Genomic DNA, 12,884 nt, shown 5'->3' with positions numbered 1-12,884 from the left:
AACGATATACTTTTCGACAGGTAATGCCACCGTTTTGGCTTGCCAAAGACATAATTCTACAGTCACAAAAAAGGCATTAATGGCATCACATGGTGTGGTCTACAGCATTCAAACTATCAAAACGCACTACTATATGTCAATAACGTCCACGGCACCTACACCCATTATCTTCGTGGTTCTGCGGCGTCACGCTCATTGCCTCCGTTTTTCTTTCCATTGTTGCTTCGAAGAGAGAATCATAGGTTTGGCTTAATTCATTGTGTGTATTGGTGTGTGGTTATGAATGAGTGATGTCTTCAAGATGTGAAGTGTTTTTGTGTCGTGTGCCCATGCTAGAATTTCAGTATTTTGTGTTAGCGTTTCGATCGTACTGCTTCCATCTTTCACTGAAATGAAATACTCGACAGAATATGGTGCTTTGCCCTGCATACAGAGACTAAAGCTTTGAATGTTGATGCACGTCTACAAATGCACCCAAACACGCGTTCGAAGCATATATTGAACTATCTCAGCTGTAATTCCAATATTTCATACCCAAATGCCCTGCATGAGTGGACTGTTCCATTACAGCGGAGCGCACCGAAGAATCGCTGCGTCTTATCCCGGCCCTTGGTAGCTGCTAACCTGAAATGCAAGAGTTCAGCCGACCCTCACAGCTACACGGCGGAAATGATGGCCCACGAGGTGGCCAGCTGGGCCCCAGCACGTGACATACCGCGCCGCAAACGCCTCCGAACAGAACCCATGCATTACCAGCGGCGATAAAGGCCAATCCCGAGGAGGCTCCACGGCGGGCTTTGGGGACAAGTCAAGACGAATCGCACGCTTTCAAAACGTGGCCGACCGCGGCAGCAGGCGTCTCCCAACACCCCATGATGTCGATGCTTGGCTCCGAACAGATCTTACAGATCTTTTGTCAGGCGCACGATGCGCAATATCAGCGGCTGCTTCAGCGGTTTGAAGTTTGGATTTTGAACTTTGCCATGCAGCGCATGCTTTTTTCATAGTCCTTTCAAGGCAGCTTGATCGATCTTTGGCGGACGGTGCAGCACGTTGGAAATAAATGAGAAAAAAGTAAGAAGAAAATAACATGGGATAAACGTGCACAGAATATCATCCACATTAAGTTTGGCTTGGCTTTCACCTTCAGACCAAGCTTGGCCTTCGGAAAAGTTCCCTTAATTTTTTGTGCACGTAACTTAATTTCATCGCTTCCATGATCATATTCCCTGTTTGCCAATGATGAATAAGTCTGCGCGGTTTATTACACGCACACGGGGCGAGGTTTTGGGTATGCTCCTGTGCATTTCCAAGCCATTTCCTCGCGCATCGACAAATCAGACCTGACCTGCCATTAACCCGGGCCCCACGACTTCCTGATGCACAGGGACACCGAGCCACCCAGCGACGTCGCCTGACCCGAGGGTTCTCAGAGGAGGACGTGACGTCAGACGAGCGTCACCGGCCGCACTGATCGGCGCCGATCGGCGCCCGGCCCGAGTGCGCTTATCTAACCGCCGCTGCGCCCCGGGCTCTGAGCGAAGGCCGCGCCGCGACTCGGCCTCCGTCACTGGCCGTCCCGCTCCCAGCCCGCAGCCCTGGAACCTGCCGGCCACCCTGCCGCGCGGCTCGTGCTCCCGAGCTCGGGGGGCCATCGGCGGGAGAGGCCGGCTGTCACCGCCGTCCGCCCGTCGAGCGAGGCCGGCCGTCACCGCCGTCCGCCGGCCGGGCGCCCGCAGCGCGGCTCGTGCTCCCGAGCTCGGGGGGCCATCGGCGGTAGAGGCCGGCCGTCACCGCCGGCCACCCTGCCGCGCGGCTCGTGCTCCCGAGCTCGGGGGGCCATCGGCGGGAGAGGCCGGCCGTCACCGCCGTCCGCCCGTCGAGCGAGGCCGGCCGTCACCGCCGTCCGCCTGTCGAGCGAGGCCGGCCGTCACCGCCGTCCGCCGGACGGGCGCCGGAGCGCGGCCTGCGCAGCCGGAAGGGTGGTCGTCCGGCTGACGCGCCGGCTCCTGGCGCGGCGCCGTCATATGGCACACACCGCCGACATCGCCGCGCCCGAGTCTGCCGATGAACGGCCGTCAGTAGCCGACGCCCGACGTCACCCCAGAGTAGGGCGACGAGACAGCCGGTCTAATTATTACTATTATCGTTAAGTGATAACCATCCAGTCTATGCTGCTATTTTAACAGCTGAGTGATGGGCATTCCTCAAGCCTTGTTACCAGCCTTCCGTTTGCAGAGTGAAGTATCGCTTCGAATATAGGAAGGTACACAGGTGAGCACAAGCCCTCGGTCAACGGTGCGAACAAGACGCAAGGGCGCCCAAAGGACTTAAGGTACTGCATACTACTCAATACAGAGCACCGAAATGTCAGGGGGAGGGGGCTACGAAAGCATGGCCTATAAAGCAAGAAGACGCATATAAAACACTACTTGAGAGTTTCAGGGTCCCGAGAACCATCGTGATGTGCCAATCAAAGACAAGAAAGACACTGTGAGTGCCTGTCCCCAGATCGGTCCTCAAGAGGACCCCTGTCAGACGTCGCATGGGGCTTCTGTCCGTGCCTTTTGACGCCAGGGAATCCTCTTTACCAAAATCCTGTGTGCGAGCCTGTTCCATGCCACAGCGCACATAAGAGACGACAGCCAACATGCGCCGATGAGGGAACACCCTGGCAGACGCTGCCAGCGCCAGTCAAGACAGTGGCTGCCTTCCAGTGGCAGCAGGAGGCGGTGGTCTGCCGTGCCGCTTTCAGCGTCGCCCGCCTCAATGCGCCGTCACCGCGATAATATGGGCGCCTCAATCGGCCAAGAGTGCGGGGTCGTGTTTTTAAACGGCCCCCTTATCGCGCCACGGGCGAAAACCTATCCGACGGCGTAAACAACTGGATCGGACTGTCCGGCGCGCGTCTTCCGCACAGCTGGGAGGACAGTGCGGGCAGAGGCAGGAGGAGAGAGAGAGAGATGAGGGAGGACAGCGCAGGCAGAGGCAGGAGGGAGAGTGAGCGATGAGGGAGGACAGTGCGGGCAGAGGCAGGAGGGAGCGAGAGCGAGGAGGGAGGACAGCGCGGGCAAAGGCAGGAGGGGAGAGAGAGCGAAGAGGGGGGACAGCGCGGGCAAAGACAGGAGGGAGCGAGAGCGAGGAGGGAGGACAGCGCGGGCAAAGGCAGGAGGGGAGAGAGAGCGACGAGGGGGGACAGCGCGGGCAAAGACAGGAGGGGAGAGAGAGCGAGGAGGGAGGACAGCGGGGGCAAAGGTAGGAGGGAAAACGAGCGAGGAGGGAGTGGAGAGGAAGGGTAAAAATGGAGGGACGGAGGGAGAGAGTGAAGGATAGAGGGAGGTAATGAAGTGGTGGAAGAGAGAGAGAGAGGGAGAGGGAGAAAGAGAGAGAGAGAGAGAGAGAGAGAGAGAGAGAGAGAGAGAGAGAGAGAGAGAGAGAGAGAGAGAGAGAGAGAGAGAGAGAGAGAGAGAGAGAGAGAGAGAGAGAGAGAGAGAGAGAGAGAGAGAGAGAGAGAGAGAGAGAGAGAGAGAGAGAGAGAGAGAGAGAGAGAGAAGGTAGAAGGGAGACTTGGAAGAAGGTAGGGAGAAAGGGAGAGATGTAGGAAAGGAGTGAGGGAAAGAAACAGAGAGGGAAGGAGAAAAAAGGAAGGGGAAGGGAGGGAAGGGAAGAGAGAAGAATGAAGGAAGGGAAAGATGGTGGAAGGCTATAGGGAGTGAGGGAGGAAGAGAGGGAGGAGGGAGGGAAGAAAGGGAGGAAGAAAGGAAAAAGGAGGGAGGAAGGAAGGAAAGGAGAGAGGGAGAGGATAGGGAGTGAGCGGGCAGAGGGTTGAGCAGGAGAGGGAGGTATAATAACAGTGGAAGCCCAATAAACAAAAAAATACGGCGAGGGCTGGCGATACGCAGGGAAAAATGCAAGGGGATTGATAACCATTGTTATCCATTGTGAGTTACCCAAAAAAAGACATTTTGTTAAGTATTGATATGCCTGTGAAAACCAACGGCAGGCGCTAGTCGAACAGCCAGCACGAACAGAAGCAAAACAAAACCAAAACCGGCCGGCGTCGGTTCATCATTTGCCGACACGGCACCGGTCCGGCAATGCGGGGCGGTCCGCAGTCCGACACCGGCAGTGCAGTTCGACATCAGCAGTCACGGTTCTATTCAGTAGCTCTCAGCGCATTCAAAGGCGGAATTCCGTCGATCCCAGCTGGTGTGTCACCGCCAGTAAAGGCCAAAGCCGAATGAGTAGTTTCCCGTCGAGCAAGGCCGCGAGCAACGCAGGCGCTATCCGGCGGCGAGCACCGCCCGCACGCTCAACCACACCGCACCCGGCTTAAACACAAAAACGCAGCGCTCCTCGGCGCCGTGACACTAACGGCCTGGCTAAAGGGCTAACTTGGCTGCTGTGCCGGCTTGGCGCGCCGGATGGCTCGCGAGGTCTCGCTGCATCTCAGCCTCCCCCCACCTGGGGTGGGATGGGGGTCGGAGGAGGTGGTCGGACGCAGGTGATGGCTCGGCTGGCAGCCGGCCGGCCAGCCTGCCAGAGGAATCCACCCAAATAGCCTCAGATGGCGTGCGAGGCGCCGACGGCGTCGCCGGCAGATCGTCACCATGCGTGCCGACGGCCAACGCCATCGGCTGACGACGCGTGGCAGAGGCACGCCCAGGGCGGGCGACGGCGATGGGGCGGTGTCGGCCGGCTGACGGGGCGCGGCGGTGTCGGCCGGCTGACGGGGCGCGGCGGTGTCGGCCGGCTGACGGGGCGCGGCGGTGTCGGCCGGCTGACGGGAACGGGGCGGTGTCGGCCGGCTGACGGGAACGGGGCGGTGTCGGCCGGCTGACGGGGCGCGGCGGTGTCGGCCGGCTGACGGGGCGCGGCGGTGTCGGCCGGCTGACGGGGACGGGGCGGTGTCGGGCGGCTGACGGAGATGGGACGGTGTCTGGTGACTGATGGAGACGAGGCGGTGTCGGGCGGCTGACGGGGACGAGACAGTGTCGAGCGGCTGATGGAGAAAGGGCGATGTCGGGCGACTGACGAACACGGTGTGGTGTCTGGCTGCTGACGGAGACGGCGCGGTGTCGGGCGGCTGACCAGGATGAGACGGTGTCTGACGGCTGACGGGGATGAGACGGTGTCTGGCGGCTGACGGGGACGAGACAGTGTCGGACTGCCAACGGGGACGGTGCGGTGTCGGGCGTCTGACGGAGACCTGGCGGTGTCGGGCTGCTGACAGGCATGAGACAGTGTCGGGCATTTGACGGAAACGGAGCGGTGCTGGGCGCCTGACCGGGAAGTACCGGGCGGCTGACGGAGAAGTGTCGGGGATCTGCCGGGGAAGTGTCGGGCGGCTGATGGAGAAGTGTCGGGGGCCTGACGGGGAAGTGTCGGGCGGCTGACGGAGAGGTGTCCGGGGCCTGACGGGGAGGTGTCGGCCCGCTGACGGAGTAGTGTCGGGCGGCTGACGGGGAAGTGTCGGGCGGCTGACTGAGAGGTGTCGGGGCCTGACGGGGAGGTGTCGGCCTGCTGACGGAGTAGTGTCGGGCGGCTGACGGGGAAGTGTCGGGCGGCTGACTGAGAGGTGTCGGGGCCTGACGGGGAAGTGTCGGCCTGCTAACGGAGCAGTGTCGGGTGGCTGACGGGGAAGTGTCGGGCGGCCGACTGAGAGGTGTCGGGGCCTGACGGGGAGATGTCGGCCTGCTGACGGAGCAGTGTCGGGTGGCTGACGGGGAAGTGTCGGGCGGCTGGCAAGGAGGTGTCGGGCGGCTGACGGAGAAGTGTCGGGCGGTTGACGGGGACGGGCAGTGTCGTGCGACGGACACAGACGGAACAGTGTTGGGCGGCTGACTGGGAGAGACAGTGTCGGACGGCTGACGGAAGCAAGCCATCCTGTCTCCCCTCTGTGACCTGAGAACACTGCCTCGCCCCCGTCACCCGTTGGCGCCGGCTTGTCTCCGCCACGCGCGAACACTGTCAGGACTTCATCCCCGCCTAAGACGGCCACCTTCCGCCTCTCCACGAACCCTGACACAGTACAGACATTCGTGGCAGTGGCGGCGAACCTAACGGCCCAACAAGTGCGGCAGTCTGCGATGGACCGGGGCCCATCACAGATGGGACCAAGCCGTGCGACGCGCTGTCGGAACTCCTGACAGCCGAGCAGCCGTGCTGCGCTCCGCCAGCTCAGGAGCCAGCAGTCGGCCTGCGCGGCAGTCATCCATGAAATCGTCGCCCATTCAAGCGCGATCATCCTGGAATCAAATCTGCACACATGAGATGGAAATCCCCAGCGGAACTATATTTGCATGTTTGTGGAAATGCCGTATGAATGAAACAGGAAGCCAAAGCGAAGTTATAACGCTAGAGGCGAAAGCAAAGTTCAAAGGGATCTAGAATGCAGATTAACCTGATTGATTGTGTGCAATCCCTGTTGCGTCTGGATAGTTGGGATACTGGAAAATTTGAGAAACAACTGGGCTCTTGCGGCAACAATAATGCTGTCCAGATACAGACCACAGGCAATTTCATCAAGTTCAAAGAAAGGGATGGGTGGAATGACGGCAACAAAGCTAGCTACATTTCAATTCCACATGATTTCGGTGTGGTGGCTGAACTTGAATACTTTCCTATTCCATTGGTAGGGGGCTCAAGTCTCCCCTAACTTTCAGGAGAAATTGGCCAAAGCAGAAGTGAAACCCATCTGCTGGCGTATTTCACGGGTAGGTATCACCATTTTCCATCGGTTAGCCCTCGACCACTCTCCACCTCATTGTGTGAAATTACGCCCTTACTTGAGTATCTTATGTAATCAATGGGAGGCTCTGCCACTTTGCCTGCAGTGCTTTGAGAACTGTCGATGGTAGGCTCTCAAAAACACACCTGCTCTGACCCCACGTGCCGTTTTGCGTTTGCGCACCATTTTTGTGCACATCAGCCGGCGCGGTGCGTGGTGCGGCGCGAGCAAACCTGCCCCATAGCACTGACGGTCGGCCCCGCGCCACTCGAGAGCTGTCAGCATGGTGCGGCGCGAGCAAACCTGTCCCATAGCACTGAAGGTCAGCTCCGCGCCTCTCGAGAGCTGTCAGCATGGTGCGGTGCGAGCAAACCTGCCCCATAGCACTGACGGTCGGCCCCGCGCCACTCGAGAGCTGTTAGCATGGTGCGGCGCGAGCAAACATGCCCCATAGCACTGACGGTCGGCTCTGCGCCTCTCGAGAGCTGTCAGCATGGTGCAGCGAGAACAAACCTGCCCCATAGCACTGACGGTCGGCTCCGCGCCACTCGAGAGCTGTCAGAGCAGCGAGGAATATCTCTTGTCACGTGCTTATCTATTACATATCTGTCAGTTGCAAGCAGATGGTTAGAGGTTGGCAGCCGAGAGATGATTCCAAGAGGGGTTTCTGCGCGAGTCCGTGTTTGTTCGTGGCACTACGTAAGTTACGGCGTGACAAATGATGAGGGACGAGAAAAAACGTGAGTAGATCGTCAGTAAGCACCCCACCACCGATGCGCGTGCACTTAACAGCGACAACGCAGCAAGACTTTTCGCCACCCAGCTTCTACAAGTTGGCAACGGTCGGGTCGAGAGCCAAGACAGCTAAATCAAGCTTCCCTCCGATGGACACATGCAATCTGTCAACGGCCTCTTCGCCACCGTGTTTCCGACCTGCAGGATCAGAACCAAGGCTTAACCTAGCGTAACGGGCAGCGGCCTGGCGCTTAAAAACTTCGGTGCTGATAATGTGAACTCCAATCTACCGGGGAAGCACTGCGGAGAGAAGAGCGTTTGCAAGGCTAAGGACATTGTCTCAAGCTCAGAGAAGGTTGTGAACTACCCATTAGAGTTCAGCAGCCGGGAGTCATTAGGACTGTACCCACACAACTTGGTGCTCAGGCAAGGTACACCCATCATGCTCCCACGAAACCTGGATCACAAAGTCTTGCAATGATGACCATTATGACGTCTTCATCCCAGGAATCTCCCTAATCCCATCTGTCATATCCGGGTGGATCAAACGGATGCAGTTGCCTGCCAAGCGGAATTACACCGTGGCTATGAACATAGGCCATGGCAGTCCTTAGAACATAGGAGGGCACTGACGGAGACAGTGTTCTCCCGGAGTTCAATGTACGTCGGCTGCTACAGAGTGAGCGGCCGGCCTGTTTAGCCTGTCGCACGAGGGCATGACCAAGAATGCAGTGTAAAGGAAAGCAATGTAATCGTAAGATTTTTAAGCAGGGAAAAGCTGCAGCACGGCTGAGAACTCCAGCCGGGTAGCGGACCGCCATGTTGTACCTCAGAAAGTGCTAACCTCCGCCTCCCCTCCCCCCCCCCCCGTCCTCCTCCTCTGAGTGGTCCTGCTGATCAGACTTCTTAGTCGGGCGGGGCCACCCGTTTTTGGTCAGAGACGTCGTGGTGGTATTCTGAGACTGGCGTATAGCTTCTGCAGAGTGTATGTCGTAGTTTGCCCTTGGTTTCCACGAAAGTGAATGCTTGATGGTGTGATATTTTGGGATTGTGTTAACTGTGTAGCCCTAGCAATAAATGACGGTGATTTGTTAGAGCGTGCCCCACTATTAAATACAAATATTAATGTCCACGACACGAATCAGATTATTTTTGACATTTTTGTCATAATCCAAAATTAAACCATCCCAAATCGTTCCTTTGCAGCATGCCAATTTCTTCATTATCTGGGCATCTCAGGGTATCCCAGCTAGGCCAGACATAAAACGGGCAGTGGTGTAGTGTCCCTAAGTCAGTTGGACAAACGGAGAGATCCAATGTGGGGAAAATGTGCCCACAGCGGCGCCAAAGCTGCATTGCAGTTGCGCGAGCACTCGTGACGCACACAGCCCAACACGGGGTGGGATCCATCACAGCCCGGAGCAGGATCCGTCCCTCGGCGCCATACTGAGCGGACCCCTTTCAGCAGAGCTGAGCTAACTCTGCGTGCGGAGGGCCGCCAGATGCGGTGTCACGTCCGGACGACATGTAACGCCCCACGCGGAGCCCAGCTGGCGAGGACGGCTCGCGGCCGCCGGCGGGCGGGCGTCGCGTCGCGCTGGACGAGCGAGGTCGCGGCGTCTGGCAACCGCGGCAGCTCGGCTATGTTTACCGGGCGCCCGGGCCGGGGTGGGCCGGACACACTCGTCCACCTACGCGGCGCCGTGCGCGTCACGCCCCGTGGCCGCATCCGACAAAATAAACCTCATTTGTCCGGCGGGATGCCTGGCCGCCGGGCTGACGACCTCTGGTAACGACACCGTGCCGCCGCCCGCTTGGAGCACGACCACGGTCGCACGTGTGGTCGCGGAGACCTAGCCGAGAGGAGGGCGGTTCGTGGGGCCTTACCCTCCCACGCCTGAGAGGAGGGCGGTTCGTGGGGCCTTACCCTCCCACGCCTGAGAGGAAGGCGGTTCATGGGGCCTTACCCTCCCACGCCTGAGAGGAGGGCGGTTCGTGGGGCCTTACCCTCCCACGCCTGAGAGGAGGGCGGTTCGTGGGGCCTTACCCTCCCACGCCTGAGAGGAAGGCGGTTCGTGGGGCCTTACCCTCCCACGCCTGAGAGAACTGAGCGCAGTCTTTTTACAGCTGGTGGCGTGTCGCGCCCCATAACGCTAATCTAGTGACAAGGTCAGTGGACGCCCGAGTGGATATGAACGGCACACAGCTGAAACAATCGCTTTTGACGTCGAGGCAAACCAAGACTGGCAGCCCATTGGCGTATTACGCACTGCGCCGGTCGATGCCGGCGTCTGCACTCTGGTCGCAGCACGTATATGTATTGTGAATGGGGATCGATCCTAAAAATGATACCCTCGCCACTTCACCACACATAATATGCGACCCGTCATGAAGAACGAGAAGGAAAGATGTGTGAACATAAGGTATGTGCGTGTTATCTTCCCAAAAATGTTGTCTATGGAAACAGTCCGGCTTCTGGTCAAGCCCATCGTGAACAGATTTTTCGCCAAATAGTTCCATCCATTCCGGCGAGCACAAATCGTACGGCAGCTCAAAATATCCAAGCCTTTGACAGAAGCGTCGCCCATAATAACCTGTGGCATTCCATTCATGTATTGAATTAAAACTGCCTTGGGGCGAGATATCTAGCTCTGAGAGGAATTCATTGCTATGCTTTAGCTCATCTCGATACGATAGTGGCTGGTCTCAGTCTCTTCACCCGGCGCGTGTATCCAGCCCCGGATCCTTTGTCGCACGTGTCGATACGGTAGTGGCTGGTCTCAGCCTCTTCACCCGGCGCGTGTATCCAGCCCCGGATCCTCCGTCGCACTTGTCGATACGATAGTGGCTGGTCTCAGCCTCTTCACCCGGCGCATGTATCCAGCCCCGGATCCTCCGTCGCACGTGTCGATACGATAGTGACTGTTATCAGCTTCTTTCCCCGGGGTGCGGAGTTCGTCTGGAAGCCCGAGTCACGCATCACCCCTGAGGCAGCGGTCGCTCGTGCCGTCCCGCCTGTGGGCATGAGCAGGCAGCATGCCATCTGTGTATTGCTGCTGCCGAGTGATTGCAGAAGGGAGCCATTTCTGAATGCACTTCAATAAAACTAGTGTACGTTAGGAGTTACTATCACCACATCAGGACAGTGGTATTTAGGGTGGCATGTTTGAACCGCCAGCGCCTTTTAAGACGATCGCCCACGCCTGGGTTGTCGTTCACAAATCGAGACACATCCTAGGCTACCTGGCATGTCTGGCTGTGCAGGACTATCGGAGTTGAGGCGTCAGTGGGTCTGACCCACTTATGTGCCGTGTTTAGCTCATCCCATTGACATTCAGTCCTGATCCGCCATTTCATTTACTTCCGGCCGATGGCTTGCGGTGGGATTGAGGAAGTGGGTTCAGCCCACGCGTGAGAGAGCGCTGGGCCTGGCAGCCGTCGCTCCCTGCTCGCGGTGGCTCGACGAGGTTCGCTAGTGTCCTCGCTCCTTTGCCAGCGATGTGCGTGCTATGGCTTCTTACGTGGGGTCTTACGTCATATGTAGTCCAAGGTCATTAGTGAATATCTACTTCAGCCGCGGTCCTATAGACCTTGTTTTCATTACGGGAAGGAAGGGTACAATCACGCTAATCCTCCTATCGGTAGGACACAATCACGCTAATCCTCCTATCGGCAGGATACAATATTGATGCATAACTTTCTGACACAGTTGTGTAGCGTGGACTTCACCGTGACACGCCAAAAGATGCACGTAAAACAGATCAAATAGCACCAACCATGTCGTTCAGCACGGGTGGAAGTCACGAGTGTGATCACCAGAAATAGTCGAGCTACTGAAACACCTGTAGTCCCAGCTATGATCTGAAGCTGCACAACTTTACGTTGATGAGAGTCGGTCGTATCCCAGCACGCCAACGTGGCAAAACGCGGCTGCCTATTCACGCGACACGCGCTACCACCCACGCATCGTGCTAGCGCGTGTTGCATGGCGATCTCGTGTTTTGTATGTGTTGTTCTCTGATGCGATGCTGTTGGAATTCCTTCCGATCTGTCTATTATTACGAAATGGGTGCTACGTATTGAGTGATATGGGACTAGGCTTGCTGCCCGCTTGGAGCACGGACTTTCAGCCTGGTTGTCATTTTTCCGATTTTTCGTCAGGAAAGAGAGAGAGAGAGAGAGAGAGAGAGAGAGAGAGAGAGAGAGAGAGAGGAGAGAGAGCAGAGAGAGGATAGAGAGAGAGAGAGAGTAGAGGAGAGAGGAGGGAGAGAGAGATGAGAGAGAGAGAGAGGAGAGAGAGAGACGAGAGAGAGAGATGAGAGAGAGAGAGAGAGATATGAGAGAGAGAGAGAGAGAGGAGGAGGAGAGAGGAAGAGAGAGAGAGAGAGAGAGAGAGAGAGAGAGAGAGAGAGAGAGAGAGTGAGATCAGATTTTGGGTGCTCAAAACATGGTCTAAACGTCAAATGACGGAGCATGTGGCGCAAGCCTAGACTTATCCTTGCATTGCTCGACATGCATGCCAGGGAAAAAGCCCTGCTTTTAGAAAGCAATGGAGTCACATCTCAGCCCGGAAAAACTGGCTTGCCAATGGTAGTTCACTTGCCGTATGTGTTATCCACCTGCGGCTGGCCAGCAGACAGAAGACAAACAAAAATAATCTTCACGTACAATGCAACGCTACCGACGAAACGCACTAACCAGCTTTGACGAAGTGGAGTGTGCTCACCTTGGATCAAAAATACGATGCCCATAACGGCCTTAAGTCCTCTCATGGCGCCAATAACTTGAGGTTCAGCCGGCCGATTCATTCGCACACAACATAGCAGCTTGTCAGCACCAAAACTCGCGCACAGAGCACATCACCACGTCTCGCTTCGGTTGGGCGTCCCCGAAGCCGCGCTACGCACATTTCCAGGGCACGCGCGTCGTCACGCGACCACCACCGCACGTGAGACGTTCGCACTACAGCCCGAGGCGCGGCCCCCTCTCCGAGCCGTGGCGACTACTGCCGGTCGGCGCGGCGGCGCCAGCCACTCCCCCGGCAGGCCGTCGAGCGTGCGCGACGCGTCGGCGGCGGCGCGATCTAGCGGCGGCTCCCAGTAACAGCGTCGGCCGACGAGATCAAGGCCGCACTCCCACGGACAGCCGACGACAGATTGGTTTTATAACGCACAAAACAAAACAGACGCATTGATCGCGAACGGCGTCTGTATCCGAAGCGCAATCACGAATGATATGCAGTGAGGATCGAATGCCACTTCGCTACGGTCCACTCTGTGCTGATGATATTTTGCTGGGGTGCGTCATGTAACAGCTTGATTTCAGCAAAAGGTCCTCAGGTCGGACACGCCGAAGCTCCGAGTCCAATGATACTCACGAGCATAGTCATACGCAAGCGTGCATAGAATGTTTGTTGATA

The 12,884-nt window shown here is 57.4% G+C and overlaps 1 protein-coding gene across 1 annotated transcript in view; it reads right to left on the bottom strand.

The window, feature by feature from the left end:
- LOC119092505 (tyrosine-protein phosphatase 99A-like) overlaps positions 1–12,448 on the bottom strand; it is a 127,955-nt gene extending 115,507 nt beyond the window's left edge. The window contains 1 exon segment of the mRNA XM_037215466.1: positions 12,192–12,448. Coding sequence (XP_037071361.1) covers positions 12,192–12,273 — 82 coding nt within the window. The 5' untranslated portion in view covers positions 12,274–12,448.
- Positions 12,449–12,884: the final 436 nt, after the last annotated feature.

Source organism: Pollicipes pollicipes, unplaced genomic scaffold (genome assembly GCF_011947565.3).
Source record: "Pollicipes pollicipes isolate AB1234 unplaced genomic scaffold, Ppol_2.1 Scaffold_3447;HRSCAF=4054_pilon_pilon_pilon, whole genome shotgun sequence".
NCBI lineage: Eukaryota > Metazoa > Arthropoda > Thecostraca > Pollicipedomorpha > Pollicipedidae > Pollicipes > Pollicipes pollicipes.
Note: the sequence above shows the minus strand (reverse complement) of the source record. Positions and strands in the feature narration are given on the sequence as shown.